The 16094-nt window shown below is 44.0% G+C and overlaps 1 protein-coding gene across 2 annotated transcripts in view; it reads left to right on the top strand.

The window, feature by feature from the left end:
- Nucleotides 1–8701: 8701 nt before the first annotated feature.
- Nucleotides 8702–16094, top strand: part of ESD (esterase D) — a 54979-nt gene continuing 47586 nt past the window's right edge. The window contains exons 1-3 of one of the 2 annotated variants that reach the window (XM_040425454.1): nucleotides 8702–8788; nucleotides 14080–14106; nucleotides 14194–14264. In XM_040425454.1, coding sequence (XP_040281388.1) covers nucleotides 14197–14264 — 68 coding nt within the window. In that variant the 5' untranslated portion in view covers nucleotides 8702–8788; nucleotides 14080–14106; nucleotides 14194–14196. Of the gene's footprint in view, nucleotides 8789–14074; nucleotides 14107–14193; nucleotides 14265–16094 lie in introns of both variants that reach the window. The other variant, XM_040425453.1, reaches the window with a different exon arrangement.

Raw genomic sequence — 16094 nt, 5'->3', positions numbered from 1 at the left:
GTTACATGTACAGCTGTTCCATACACAGACTCTGCTCTGATTCCATGTTACATGTACAGCTCTGTTCCATACACAGACTCTGCTCTGATTCCATGATACATGTACAGCTCTGTTCCATACACAGACACTGCTCTGATTCCATGTTACATGTACAGCTCTGTTCCATACACAGACTCTGCTCTGATTCCATGTTACATGTACAGCTCGGTTTCATACACAGACTCTGCTCTGATTCCATGTTACATGTACAGCTCTGTTTCATACACAGACTCTGCTTTGATTCCATGTTACATGTACAGCTCTGTTCCATACACAGAGTCTGCTCTGATTCCATGTTACATGTACAGCTCTGTTCCATACACAGACTCTGCTCTGATTCCATGTTACATGTACAGCTGTTCCATACACAGACTCAGCTCTGATTCCATGTTACATGTACAGATCTGTTTCATACACAGACTCTGCTCTGATTCCATGTTACATGTACAGCTCTGTTTCATACACAGACTCAGCTCTGATTCCATGTTACATGTACAGATCTGTTTCATACACAGACTCAGCTCTGATTCCATGTTACATGTACAGCTCTGTTTCATACACAGACTCTGCTCTGATTCCATGTTACATGTACAGCTCTGTTCCATACACAGACTCTGCTCTGATTCCATGTTACATGTACATCTCTGTTCCATACACAGACTCTGCTCTGATTCCATGTTACATGTACAGCTCTGTTCCATACACAGACTCTGCTCTGATTCCATGTTACATGTACAGCTCTGTTCCATACACAGACTCAGCTCTGATTCCATGTTACATGTACAGCTGTTCCATACACAGACTCTGCTCTGATTCCATGTTACATGTACAGCTCTGTTCCATACACAGACTCAGCTCTGATTCCATGTTACATGTACAGCTCTGTTCCATACACAGACTCTGCTCTGATTCCATGTTACATGTACAGCTCTGTTCCATACACAGACTCTGCTCTGATTCCATGTTACATGTACATCTCTGTTCCATACACAGACTCTGCTCTGATTCCATGTTACATGTACAGCTCTGTTCCATACAGAGACTCTGCTCTGATTCCATGTTACATGTACAGCTCTGTTCCATACACAGACTCTGCTCTGATTCCATGTTACATGTACAGCTCTGTTCCATACACAGACTCAGCTCTGATTCCATGTTACATGTACAGCTCTGTTCCATACACAGACTCTGCTCTGATTCCATGTTACATGTACAGCTGTTCCATACACAGACTCTGCTCTGATTCCATGTTACATGTACAGCTCTGTTCCATACACAGACTCAGCTCTGATTCCATGTTACATGTACAGCTCTGTTCCATACACAGACTCTGCTCTGATTCTATGTTTCATGTACAGCTCTGTTCCATACACAGACTCTGATTCCATGTTACATGTACAGCTCTGTTCCATACACAGACTCTGCTCTGATTCCATGTTACATGTACAGCTCTGTTCCATACACAGACTCTGCTCTGATTCCATGTTACATGTACAGCTCTGTTCCATACACAGACTCAGCTCTGATTCCATGTTACATGTACAGCTGTTCCATACACAGACTCTGCTCTGATTCCATGTTACATGTACAGCTCTGTTCCATACACAGACTCTGCTCTGATTCCATGTTACATGTACAGCTCTGTTCCATACACAGACACTGCTCTGATTCCATGTTACATGTACAGCTCTGTTCCATACACAGACTCTGCTCTGATTCCATGTTACATGTACAGCTCGGTTTCATACACAGACTCTGCTCTGATTCCATGTTACATGTACAGCTCTGTTTCATACACAGACTCTGCTTTGATTCCATGTTACATGTACAGCTCTGTTCCATACACAGAGTCTGCTCTGATTCCATGTTACATGTACAGCTCTGTTCCATACACAGACTCTGCTCTGATTCCATGTTACATGTACAGCTGTTCCATACACAGACTCAGCTCTGATTCCATGTTACATGTACAGATCTGTTTCATACACAGACTATGCTCTGATTCCATGTTACATGTACAGCTCTGTTTCATACACAGACTCAGCTCTGATTCCATGTTACATGTACAGATCTGTTTCATACACAGACTCAGCTCTGATTCCATGTTACATGTACAGCTCTGTTTCATACACAGACTCTGCTCTGATTCCATGTTACATGTACAGCTCTGTTCCATACACAGACTCTGCTCTGATTCCATGTTACATGTACATCTCTGTTCCATACACAGACTCTGCTCTGATTCCATGTTACATGTACAGCTCTGTTCCATACACAGACTCTGCTCTGATTCCATGTTACATGTACAGCTCTGTTCCATACACAGACTCAGCTCTGATTCCATGTTACATGTACAGCTGTTCCATACACAGACTCTGCTCTGATTCCATGTTACATGTACACCTCTGTTCCATACACAGACTCAGCTCTGATTCCATGTTACATGTACAGCTCTGTTTCATACACAGACTCTGCTCTGATTCCATGTTACATGTACAGCTCTGTTCCATACACAGACTCTGCTCTGATTCCATGTTACATGTACATCTCTGTTCCATACACAGACTCTGCTCTGATTCCATGTTACATGTACAGCTCTGTTCCATACACAGACTCTGCTCTGATTCCATGTTACATGTACAGCTCTGTTCCATACACAGACTCTGCTCTGATTCCATGTTACATGTACAGCTCTGTTCCATACACAGACTCAGCTCTGATTCCATGTTACATGTACAGCTCTGTTCCATACACAGACTCTGCTCTGATTCCATGTTACATGTACAGCTGTTCCATACACAGACTCTGCTCTGATTCCATGTTACATGTACAGCTCTGTTCCATACACAGACTCAGCTCTGATTCCATGTTACATGTACAGCTCTGTTCCATACACAGACTCTGCTCTGATTCTATGTTTCATGTACAGCTCTGTTCCATACACAGACTCTGATTCCATGTTACATGTACAGCTCTGTTCCATACACAGACTCTGCTCTGATTCCATGTTACATGTACAGCTCTGTTCCATACACAGACTCTGCTCTGATTCCATGTTACATGTACAGCTCTGTTCCATACACAGACTCTGCTCTGATTCCATGTTACATGTACAGCTCTGTTCCATACACAGACTCAGCTCTGATTCCATGTTACATGTACAGCTGTTCCATACACAGACTCTGCTCTGATTCCATGTTACATGTACAGCTCTGTTCCATACACAGACTCTGCTCTGATTCCATGTTACATGTACAGCTCTGTTCCATACACAGACACTGCTCTGATTCCATGTTACATGTACAGCTCTGTTCCATACACAGACTCTGCTCTGATTCCATGTTACATGTACAGCTGTTCCATACACAGACTCTGCTCTGATTCCATGTTACATGTACAGCTCTGTTCCATACACAGACTCAGCTCTGATTCCATGTTACATGTACAGCTGTTCCATACACAGACTCTGCTCTGATTCCATGTTACATGTACAGCTCTGTTCCATACACAGACTCAGCTCTGATTCCATGTTACATGTACAGCTCTGTTCCATACACAGACTCTGCTCTGATTCCATGTTTCATGTACAGCTCTGTTCCATACACAGACTCTGATTCCATGTTACATGTACAGCTCTGTTCCATACACAGACTCTGCTCTGATTCCATGTTACATGTACAGCTCTGTTCCATACACAGACTCTGCTCTGATTCCATGTTACATGTACAGCTCTGTTCCATACACAGACTCTGCTCTGATTCCATGTTACATGTACAGCTCTGTTCCATACACAGACTCAGCTCTGATTCCATGTTACATGTACAGCTGTTCCATACACAGACTCTGCTCTGATTCCATGTTACATGTACAGCTCTGTTCCATCCACACACTCTGCTCTGATTCCATGTTACATGTACAGCTCTGTTCCATACACAGACACTGCTCTGATTCCATGTTACATGTACAGCTCTGTTCCATACACAGACTCTGCTCTGATTCCATGTTACATGTACAGCTCGGTTTCATACACAGACTCTGCTCTGATTCCATGTTACATGTACAGCTCTGTTTCATACACAGACTCTGCTTTGATTCCATGTTACATGTACAGCTCTGTTCCATACACAGAGTCTGCTCTGATTCCATGTTACATGTACAGCTCTGTTCCATACACAGACTCTGCTCTGATTCCATGTTACATGTACAGCTCTGTTCCATACACAGACTCAGCTCTGATTCCATGTTACATGTACAGCTCTGTTCCATACACAGACTCAGCTCTGATTCCATGTTACATGTACAGCTGTTCCATACACAGACTCTGCTCTGATTCCATGTTACATGTACAGCTCTGTTCCATACACAGACTCAGCTCTGATTCCATGTTACATGTACAGCTCTGTTCCATACACAGACTCTGCTCTGATTCCATGTTTCATGTACAGCTCTGTTCCATACACAGACTCTGATTCCATGTTACATGTACAGCTCTGTTCCATACACAGACTCTGCTCTGATTCCATGTTACATGTACAGCTCTGTTCCATACACAGACTCTGCTCTGATTCCATGTTACATGTACAGCTCTGTTCCATACACAGACTCTGCTCTGATTCCATGTTACATGTACAGCTCTGTTCCATACACAGACTCAGCTCTGATTCCATGTTACATGTACAGCTGTTCCATACACAGACTCTGCTCTGATTCCATGTTACATGTACAGCTCTGTTCCATACACAGACTCTGCTCTGATTCCATGATACATGTACAGCTCTGTTCCATACACAGACACTGCTCTGATTCCATGTTACATGTACAGCTCTGTTCCATACACAGACTCTGCTCTGATTCCATGTTACATGTACAGCTCTGTTTCATACACAGACTCTGCTCTGATTCCATGTTACATGTACAGCTCTGTTTCATACACAGACTCTGCTTTGATTCCATGTTACATGTACAGCTCTGTTCCATACACAGAGTCTGCTCTGATTCCATGTTACATGTACAGCTCTGTTCCATACACAGACTCTGCTCTGATTCCATGTTACATGTACAGCTGTTCCATACACAGACTCAGCTCTGATTCCATGTTACATGTACAGATCTGTTTCATACACAGACTCTGCTCTGATTCCATGTTACATGTACAGCTCTGTTTCATACACAGACTCAGCTCTGATTCCATGTTACATGTACAGATCTGTTTCATACACAGACTCAGCTCTGATTCCATGTTACATGTACAGCTCTGTTTCATACACAGACTCTGCTCTGATTCCATGTTACATGTACAGCTCTGTTCCATACACAGACTCTGCTCTGATTCCATGTTACATGTACAGCTCTGTTCCATACACAGACTCTGCTCTGATTCCATGTTACATGTACAGCTCTGTTCCATACACAGACTCTGCTCTGATTCCATGTTACATGTACAGCTCTGTTCCATACACAGACTCAGCTCTGATTCCATGTTACATGTACAGCTGTTCCATACACAGACTCTGCTCTGATTCCATGTTACATGTACAGCTCTGTTCCATACACAGACTCAGCTCTGATTCCATGTTACATGTACAGCTCTGTTTCATACACAGACTCTGCTCTGATTCCATGTTACATGTACAGCTCTGTTCCATACACAGACTCTGCTCTGATTCCATGTTACATGTACATCTCTGTTCCATACACAGACTCTGCTCTGATTCCATGTTACATGTACAGCTCTGTTCCATACAGAGACTCTGCTCTGATTCCATGTTACATGTACAGCTCTGTTCCATACACAGACTCTGCTCTGATTCCATGTTACATGTACAGCTCTGTTCCATACACAGACTCAGCTCTGATTCCATGTTACATGTACAGCTCTGTTCCATACACAGACTCTGCTCTGATTCCATGTTACATGTACAGCTGTTCCATACACAGACTCTGCTCTGATTCCATGTTACATGTACAGCTCTGTTCCATACACAGACTCAGCTCTGATTCCATGTTACATGTACAGCTCTGTTCCATACACAGACTCTGCTCTGATTCTATGTTTCATGTACAGCTCTGTTCCATACACAGACTCTGATTCCATGTTACATGTACAGCTCTGTTCCATACACAGACTCTGCTCTGATTCCATGTTACATGTACAGCTCTGTTCCATACACAGACTCTGCTCTGATTCCATGTTACATGTACAGCTCTGTTCCATACACAGACTCAGCTCTGATTCCATGTTACATGTACAGCTGTTCCATACACAGACTCTGCTCTGATTCCATGTTACATGTACAGCTCTGTTCCATACACAGACTCTGCTCTGATTCCATGATACATGTACAGCTCTGTTCCATACACAGACACTGCTCTGATTCCATGTTACATGTACAGCTCTGTTCCATACACAGACTCTGCTCTGATTCCATGTTACATGTACAGCTCGGTTTCATACACAGACTCTGCTCTGATTCCATGTTACATGTACAGCTCTGTTTCATACACAGACTCTGCTTTGATTCCATGTTACATGTACAGCTCTGTTCCATACACAGACTCTGCTCTGATTCCATGTTACATGTACAGCTCTGTTCCATACACAGACTCTGCTCTGATTCCATGTTACATGTACAGCTGTTCCATACACAGACTCAGCTCTGATTCCATGTTACATGTACAGATCTGTTTCATACACAGACTATGCTCTGATTCCATGTTACATGTACAGCTCTGTTTCATACACAGACTCAGCTCTGATTCCATGTTACATGTACAGATCTGTTTCATACACAGACTCAGCTCTGATTCCATGTTACATGTACAGCTCTGTTTCATACACAGACTCTGCTCTGATTCCATGTTACATGTACAGCTCTGTTCCATACACAGACTCTGCTCTGATTCCATGTTACATGTACATCTCTGTTCCATACACAGACTCTGCTCTGATTCCATGTTACATGTACAGCTCTGTTCCATACACAGACTCAGCTCTGATTCCATGTTACATGTACAGCTCTGTTCCATACACAGACTCAGCTCTGATTCCATGTTACATGTACAGCTGTTCCATACACAGACTCTGCTCTGATTCCATGTTACATGTACAGCTCTGTTCCATACACAGACTCAGCTCTGATTCCATGTTACATGTACAGCTCTGTTTCATACACAGACTCTGCTCTGATTCCATGTTACATGTACAGCTCTGTTCCATACACAGACTCTGCTCTGATTCCATGTTACATGTACATCTCTGTTCCATACACAGACTCTGCTCTGATTCCATGTTACATGTACAGCTCTGTTCCATACACAGACTCTGCTCTGATTCCATGTTACATGTACAGCTCTGTTCCATACACAGACTCTGCTCTGATTCCATGTTACATGTACAGCTGTTCCATACACAGACTCTGCTCTGATTCCATGTTACATGTACAGCTCTGTTCCATACACAGACTCAGCTCTGATTCCATGTTACATGTACAGCTCTGTTCCATACACAGACTCTGCTCTGATTCTATGTTTCATGTACAGCTCTGTTCCATACACAGACTCTGATTCCATGTTACATGTACAGCTCTGTTCCATACACAGACTCTGCTCTGATTCCATGTTACATGTACAGCTCTGTTCCATACACAGACTCTGCTCTGATTCCATGTTACATGTACAGCTCTGTTCCATACACAGACTCTGCTCTGATTCCATGTTACATGTACAGCTCTGTTCCATACACAGACTCAGCTCTGATTCCATGTTACATGTACAGCTGTTCCATACACAGACTCTGCTCTGATTCCATGTTACATGTACAGCTCTGTTCCATACACAGACTCTGCTCTGATTCCATGTTACATGTACAGCTCTGTTCCATACACAGACACTGCTCTGATTCCATGTTACATGTACAGCTCTGTTCCATACACAGACTCTGCTCTGATTCCATGTTACATGTACAGCTCGGTTTCATACACAGACTCTGCTCTGATTCCATGTTACATGTACAGCTCTGTTTCATACACAGACTCTGCTTTGATTCCATGTTACATGTACAGCTCTGTTCCATACACAGAGTCTGCTCTGATTCCATGTTACATGTACAGCTCTGTTCCATACACAGACTCTGCTCTGATTCCATGTTACATGTACAGCTCTGTTTCATACACAGACTCAGCTCTGATTCCATGTTACATGTACAGATCTGTTTCATACACAGACTCAGCTCTGATTCCATGTTACATGTACAGCTCTGTTTCATACACAGACTCTGCTCTGATTCCATGTTACATGTACAGCTCTGTTCCATACACAGACTCTGCTCTGATTCCATGTTACATGTACAGCTCTGTTCCATACACAGACTCTGCTCTGATTCCATGTTACATGTACAGCTCTGTTCCATACACAGACTCAGCTCTGATTCCATGTTACATGTACAGCTGTTCCATACACAGACTCTGCTCTGATTCCATGTTACATGTACAGCTCTGTTCCATACACAGACTCTGCTCTGATTCCATGTTACATGTACAGCTGTTCCATACACAGACTCTGATTCCATGTCACATGTACAGCTCTGTTCCATACACAGACTCTGCTCTGAACATAAAACCTACACCAACACTTGACAAGGTGGAGCCCAGCTGACTCCTCCCACTCACGTGACTGATCACGTGGTCTCGACCTCATCACAGGTCCTTTCTCTTTTCGGGACTGTTCTACTCTGGGAAGTTGTGTGCTGCAGGTAGGTAAAGACGCAGCTGCGGTGCCCCTTCTGGTGTGACTGACAGCTTACACAGGTGGCCGCATATATCGCCTGTGTAATGTGATAAGACGCTGAGGTAGCGGCACTACAGGTCCCAGCAGGTAGACCAGCTGCCTGTGCCCAGTGTGCATCCTGCTATCTGTGCCATGTGTGTCACGTGTCCCGCTCTATAATGTGTGGGCACCCAGATATATATTACCTGCCCCCCTCCTGGGCTGTATTATTACAGTGCCCCTCCCCAGGGTAGAGCGGTCACATGGTCTCTATGTGAGGGGAGAGGGGGAGAGGGGGAGAGGGGGAGCTCCCGGGGCTGAGCTCAGAGCGGTCCCCTCTCCTGACAGTCTTTTGTCGCCTGTATCTTCTCTTGTGCCCTCCCTCCAATCTTCCTACTAGAAATCTAGGAATAATTTGACAGCTAGATGTTACCAGTTAGGGCGGAGGGTGTCCTTGCACAAACTGTCCAGTCAGTGCCAAATGTGGGGACACCCCCATTGCAAAGGGGAATGGTATATCTAGTTGTTAGTTTCATTGGATATTTGCAGGAGGAATAATGAAGGAACGGCACAATGTAGAGCGCTCCAGGTCCAGTTTAATACCCCTTCTAGCACAATGAATGCAGCTTTTTCCCTGGCGTACAAATAGTAGAAATGCTGCCATTGTCATGTGCGTTCGTGTGACTGCTGCACCTCTCGGCCCCATGGTGACCGTAGCATGATTTCAGTACCTGCCGTCTGGTGGATCTCACAGTTCGCTGAATCCCCATTGCTGCTGTTCTGATGGTGTCTGGTCCACGCTGCGCCCCACTTTCTACTCGGTGACCCAGACACTTGGAACAGCAACAGTGGGGGATCGACGAGGTGAATATAAGATTGTTTTACCTTGTTTCAGTTCTGCTTGAATACTTAGACTAGTGCTGAGTGGTGCTGAGCGAACTTGTGTTTTAAGTTCCGTGTCTAAAGTTCGGGTTATCGAAGAATCGCGTTATGGATTCCGCCACCACGGACCATAACGCGATTCTTCGATAACCCGAACTTTAGACGCGGAACTTAAAACACAAGTTCGCTCAACACTAGTGCTGAGCGAACTTGTATTTTAAGTTTGGCGTCCAAAGTTCAGGTTATCGAAGAATCCCATTATGAATTCCGCTACCACAGACCATAACGGTATTCTTCGATAACCCGACCTTTGGACGCCGAACTTAAAGGGAACCTGTCACTGGGATTTTGTGTATAGAGCTGAGGACATGGGCTGCTAGATGGCCGCTAGCACATCCGCAATACCCAGTCCCCATAGCTCTGTGTGCTTTTATTGTGTAAAAAACCACCGATTTGATACTTATGCAAATGAACCTAAAAGGAGTCCTGTCCCTGACTCATCTCACCTACAGGACTCATCTAAGGTTACTTTACATATGTATCAAATCGGTTTTTTTGACAAAATAAAAGCACACAGAGCTATGGGGACTGGCTATTGCGGATGTGCTAGCGGCGATCTAGCAACCCATGTCCTGAGCTCAATACACAAAATCCCGGTGACAGGTTCCCTTTAAAACACAAGTTCGCTCAACACTACCTTGGAGTGAAAGTTCATGTGGTTTTCCAGTGGCACAGAAGTGCCCTGCGTAGACCCCGCCTAAAGGGGTTCTCCGCTTTGTACCTGCATGTTAATAATGTCACAAGAGCCTGCTACAGTTGTGTTCCAAATTATTCAACCCCCAATGCTGTAAAGGGTTTTAGGGAATTTAGTGTACATTTGTAATTGTGTTCAGAATGAAATCTTACAAGGACTTTTTAAAGAACCAAATGCAACTAAAATGACATCAATTGTTTTTGTAATACAGTATTAAATGTTGTTTTTTTTGTGATTTCTTCATTGACACAATTATTCAACCCCTTAAAGACTACCACTCTTAAGAACAGAGGTTCATTCAAGTGTATTGAAAACACCTGTGGATGTCAAGGAGCAGCAATCAAGCATAATAAGCACCAATTAGGCAGATTTAAAAGGACTGTGATACTCAGCTCCTTTATAGACATTTACTGGTGTGTTTACAAACATGGCGAAGTCAAGAGAATGGTCCAGTAAGATAAGAGAAAAGGTGATTTCTCTTCACAAGAAGGGCAGTGGCTATAAGAAGATTGCAAAGAAGTTAAACATACCAAGAGACACCATAGGAAGCATCATTCGCAAATTCAAGGCAAAGGGCACTGTTGAAACGCTACCTGGTCGTGGCAGAAAGAAGATGCTGACTTCGACTGCTGTGCGCTACCTGAAGCGCAAAGTGGAGAAAAGTCCCCGTGTGACTGCTGAGGAACTGAAAAAAGATTTGTCAGATGTGGGTACAGGAGTTTCAGCTCAGACAATAAGGCTCTCTGGACATACCTTAGCCTGCATGTACAGCAGATGTCGGGGCTTTAAATATGGCGCCTGGTCAAAACTGCAGACAGACCCCTTTAGTGCATTGTGTGACTGATTCTTTTTATTCCACTTCACTGAAGTGTTAAAGGTTTGGCCTTATGCACACTGTCATATATCTTCTATATGAAAAAGAATCTTCATATAAAAGAGAGGATAAAAAAAAATATAAAAATATATTATCCTTCAGGCGGACATAAAAAACGCCTCTAAGTTCTTTTTATTAAGTATCTTAATTTGATTTGTGCAAGCAGTGAAACAAAGGAACAATTGTATATGCATCTTTACTAAGAGAATAATCATCATTATGGAGGCACCTAACACTATATATTCCCACAATATGGGAACTCTTGGCTATATACCGAGAGAAATATCTCATTAATATCACGAGTAGTAAACAAAATATACGTTACCGGGTCAAGGGTAGACAGAGTTCAGATGGGACCAGTTCTGAAGAACTTTCCTAGTAATCCAAAAAGAATAATCCAAGTTTCTTCTGGTAAAGTTTTTCTTTTTGATTGAATGAATGGATGGATCAATGGATATATGGATCTTTTCCTCTAGCTCTTTTTTTTTCTCTTGCTAACTTTCTTATGCTACTCCGCACACGAGTAATTATTCCCCCCCTTATCTAAGAATCATCCCCTTTAGATTATGGATTCCCAATCAGGTAGGGTGGGTGTATTCGCATGCTAATAACATCATGACGTTATCTCAATTCCTAATATGGTATAGAATAAATAATGAAATAATATAATGTTGCCCATCTGCCTCCAGATGGCACTGCGGTACTGTAGGTGAACATCCCAACTTTTAAGCATTAAAATTAAATATCTAATAATATGTTTACAGGACCTCGTTGACCTTTCTCACTATAAATCATTGAGGAAGGTCTTTCCTGACACTTTTAATTACCTATATCCTGGACTTGTTGGAGTTGACTGTCTTCTCCTATCTTTTTGAAATATAGGTTAACTTGATGAAAATTTTATATAGCGGCTTTGATGCTTGGCATCGGAACTTGTACATTTCATTTATCTACATCCATGAATAACTATTATTTTGAAATGGCGTTTACTTCTCCCAGAAACCCAATTAACATAAACTTTCTTGTTTCTATATCTTCTACAATAGCTTCTAAATGGTAAATACATGGTATAACATATATATAAATCGATACATTGTTACACATAGATAACACATTATATGAATTATTGATTAACATATGTTGTGTTAAATATAAAACTAAATATACCATGCAAAGATATATATATATATATATATATATATATATTATAATATAATTATGAATATATAAATTGAATCTCATGCAGCAGGTGTGTGATACGGACATGAGTCCTTATCAAGTAACCTTGTTTCCTCCAGACAGACATGTTTTAGGGAGTTGACTTACTCCTTAACAGATGGTCTCATATCTTTAGTAATAACTTTTAAATACAATGTCCGTTTATGTTCGCAATTATTTTATTTTTTTATATAGACTGAACTTGCCATGAACTCATCTTGGCTTCCTCAGCCATATAATATAACTTTGGTTCAGGCTGATCTTATTCTTAAAGGCAATGAGATGAGCATTCATTTTGATTATAATGTCATTAGATAATATTGTATACGTATGAAAATGCACAACAACACGACCGTTGTGAGTATTGCTGTCTGCAAATTGCGGATTCGCAAAACACGGATGGCGTCCATGTGCGTTCCGCAATTTGCGGAACGGCACGGACAGCCATTGATATAACTGCCTATTCTTGTCTGCAAAGCGCGGACAAGAATAGGACAGGTTATATATTTTTTGCGGACCACGGAACTTAGCAACGGATGCGGACAGCACACGGAGTGCTGTCCGCATCTTTTGCGGCCCCATTGAAGTGTCTCGGATGCGGACCAAAACAACGGTCGTGTGCATGAGGCCTTTTCTGAGAGTTTTTAACTGATGACCTATCATCTTTATCTGATTGGTGGGGGTCCGACACCTGGGACCTCCTGAGCGCCGCGGTCTTCTCTCTGCTTTCCCTAGGCCAATGACGACATGTTCATCGATCACGTGGCCCATGAGCAGTTCAGCGCCATAGAAGTGAATGGGTGTGAGCTGCAATACCAAGCACAGCCACTCTACAATGTACGGCGCTGTGCTTGGTGAGTAGGGAGAAGGCCGCGGCACTGACAGGAGTGCCGGTGCCTTCTTATACAGCTGATTGATCCCAGGTGTCGGACCCCCTCCGTCAGATACTGATGACCTAGCCTCTGGATAAAATCTTGTGTAATAAAATCTCAGAAAACCCTTTTAATTCTTATTGCAATGGTCAAACCCCATTAAAAACAGTGCATAAAATACACCCTTGCAGGGGTTGTTCATCCCTGGGGACCTCTCATGCAGGCTGCCCAGCTTGCCCGGACCTGTGAAGGGAACTTACCTGATGCCCGCTGCTGGGTTCCGGCTTCTTGGCGTCTCACAGGAATCCCCTTGTGAACATCCAGTTTGATGCAGGTCACATGACTGCTGCAGCGGTAATGTGTCTCCTGTGCGCCATGTCACTGGGTCATGTGATGCATGGACGACACCAGTCCAGTGGCCACATGACCCACCTCAAAGCGAATGTTTAAACAAGGAGATCTAAGAGCGAACCCAGAGGCAGGGATCAGGTAAGTATGATTCTCTCCACAGGTCAGAGGCACGCTGGGGGTCTGCCTGACAGGTCCCCAGGGATGGACAGTCTCTTCAGAAAAAAAATGTAAAAATGAACATGGCATTGTGGAAAACGGCCTATTGCCCGGGTCTGCATGGACTGCCTGTGCTGATGACTTACATGATCCTTGTATCTGTTTTGCAGCGGAGAATACATCATACAATATTCCAGGTAGGTGCTCCTTTTTAATAGACTTTTCGAGACGATTGACCCTCGGTTTAGAATGTGATTGTGTATCCCGGTTTTTGTGTTCCACAGAATATGGCATTGAAGCAGATTTCCAGCAACAAGTGCTTTGAAGGGTTCCAGAAAGTGTTTGAGCATGACAGGTAAGTAGGCAGTGGTGCTGTAGCGTTGCCCGTAGGGTGAAGTCACACATGCCGTTTTAGTGACAGTTCATCCAACACATGTAATAATCTTTTTTCAACTCATCTGCTCGGAGGACTGCATTCACTTTTTGTGGGAGAGCAGCAGCTCGCAAGAGACGATCAGGCACCGGCATCTCTCAGGATGCATAGCAGTTAGCTTTTGTTAACCTCTTCCTCCCCTGCGTACAAAATAGTCCTCACATATAGCCCCACATATGACTTGGGGCTCATTCAGACAGCCGTGTTTTGCGGTTCACAAATTGCACAACGTACAGGACCAGCATTATATAGAATGCCTTTTCTTGTCCACGATTGCGGACAAGAATAGGACATGCTCTATCCTTTCCGCAGAGCCACGAAACGGAGCAACAGATGCGGAGAGCACACTGTCTGCATTTTTTGCGGTCCCATTGAAATGAAATGGTCCGCAAAATTGCGTAACGGAGTCGTACATACGGCCGTCAGAATGAGCCCTTACTGGTATGTTTGGAGTGGTGATAATGTTTATCGGTGGACATTGCTGGTACTTTTATTAATGACAGACTCCCTTTTTACGGTAGAGAGAAACAAAATGATGACAGTTGGAGGTCAAACGTCTCACCGGACGTTTACCAACTGTCACATTTGGTGTAGGATGGATCGGGGAAAAAAGCGAAGAAGAAAATCGCCACTCTCAAGGTAACCGACTAGGTGGTGTCAAAGGAACCAATCCAGAAGGATAGTATATCAAAGGAATCTCATCCAGTGTAATAATAGCAGTGAAAATATAAGGGGTGCCAAGTGAAGCTGCAAAAGAAGAGCATGGCAAGGTCTACCATAGTAGCCAACTACTATAAGAGGAAGAGATAAAGATTCAAAGAAGGTGGTCCTTATAAACCAGGGCTTGACAAATTTCCTTGGAATCTAGGAGCCAGCTAAAAAAGTTAGGAGCCAGGCGGAGCCGCGTCATAAAATCTATATTGCGATATAATTTTAAGCATGTATATCGCAATATATCGTTTTCTATATTTGGGGGGGGTGTTCAAATTTTTTTTTACTTTATTTAATAACTATTAGCCTCCTTAAGGGCTAGAACCTTTGTCATATTCACCCTAATAGAGCTCTATTAGGGTGAATAGGACTTTACACTCTCCCTGCTGTCCTGTGCTTTGTGCACACAACAGCAGGGAGCTGACCATGGCAGCCAGCCTCTGATCAGCCCCCCCCAGCCTCTGATCAGCCCCCCCAGCCTCTGATCAGCCCCCCCAGCCTCTGATCAGCCCCCCCAGCCTCTGATCAGCCCCTCCAGCCTCTGATCAGCCCCTCCAGCCTCTGATCAGCCCCTCCAGCCTCTGATCAGCCTCTGATCAGCCTCTGATCAGCCCCTCCAGCCTCTGATCAGCCTCTGATCAGCCCCTCCAGCCTCTGATCAGCCCCTCCAGCCTCTGATCAGCCCCTCCAGCCTCTGATCAGCCCCCCTCCAGCCTCTGATCAGCTCCCTCCAGCCTCTGATCAGCCCCCCCCCAGCCTCTGATCAGCCCCCCCCCAGCCTCTGATCAGCCCCCCCCAGCCTCTGATCAGCCCCTCCAGCCTCCCTCTGATCAGCCCCTCCAGCCTCCCTCTTATCAGCCCCTCCAGCCTCCCTCTTATCAGCCCCTCCAGCCTCCCTCTTATCAGCCCCTCCAGCCTCCCTCTTATCAGCCCCTCCAGCCTCCCTCTTATCAGCCCCTCCAGCCTCCCTCTTATCAGCCCCTCCAGCCTCCCTCTTATCAGCCCCTCCAGCCTCCCTCTTATCAGCCCCTCCAGCCTCCC

This window comes from Bufo bufo, chromosome 3, assembly GCF_905171765.1.
Source record: "Bufo bufo chromosome 3, aBufBuf1.1, whole genome shotgun sequence".
NCBI classification, from domain to species: domain Eukaryota; kingdom Metazoa; phylum Chordata; class Amphibia; order Anura; family Bufonidae; genus Bufo; species Bufo bufo.
This window is presented reverse-complemented; position numbering and strand designations above follow the sequence as displayed.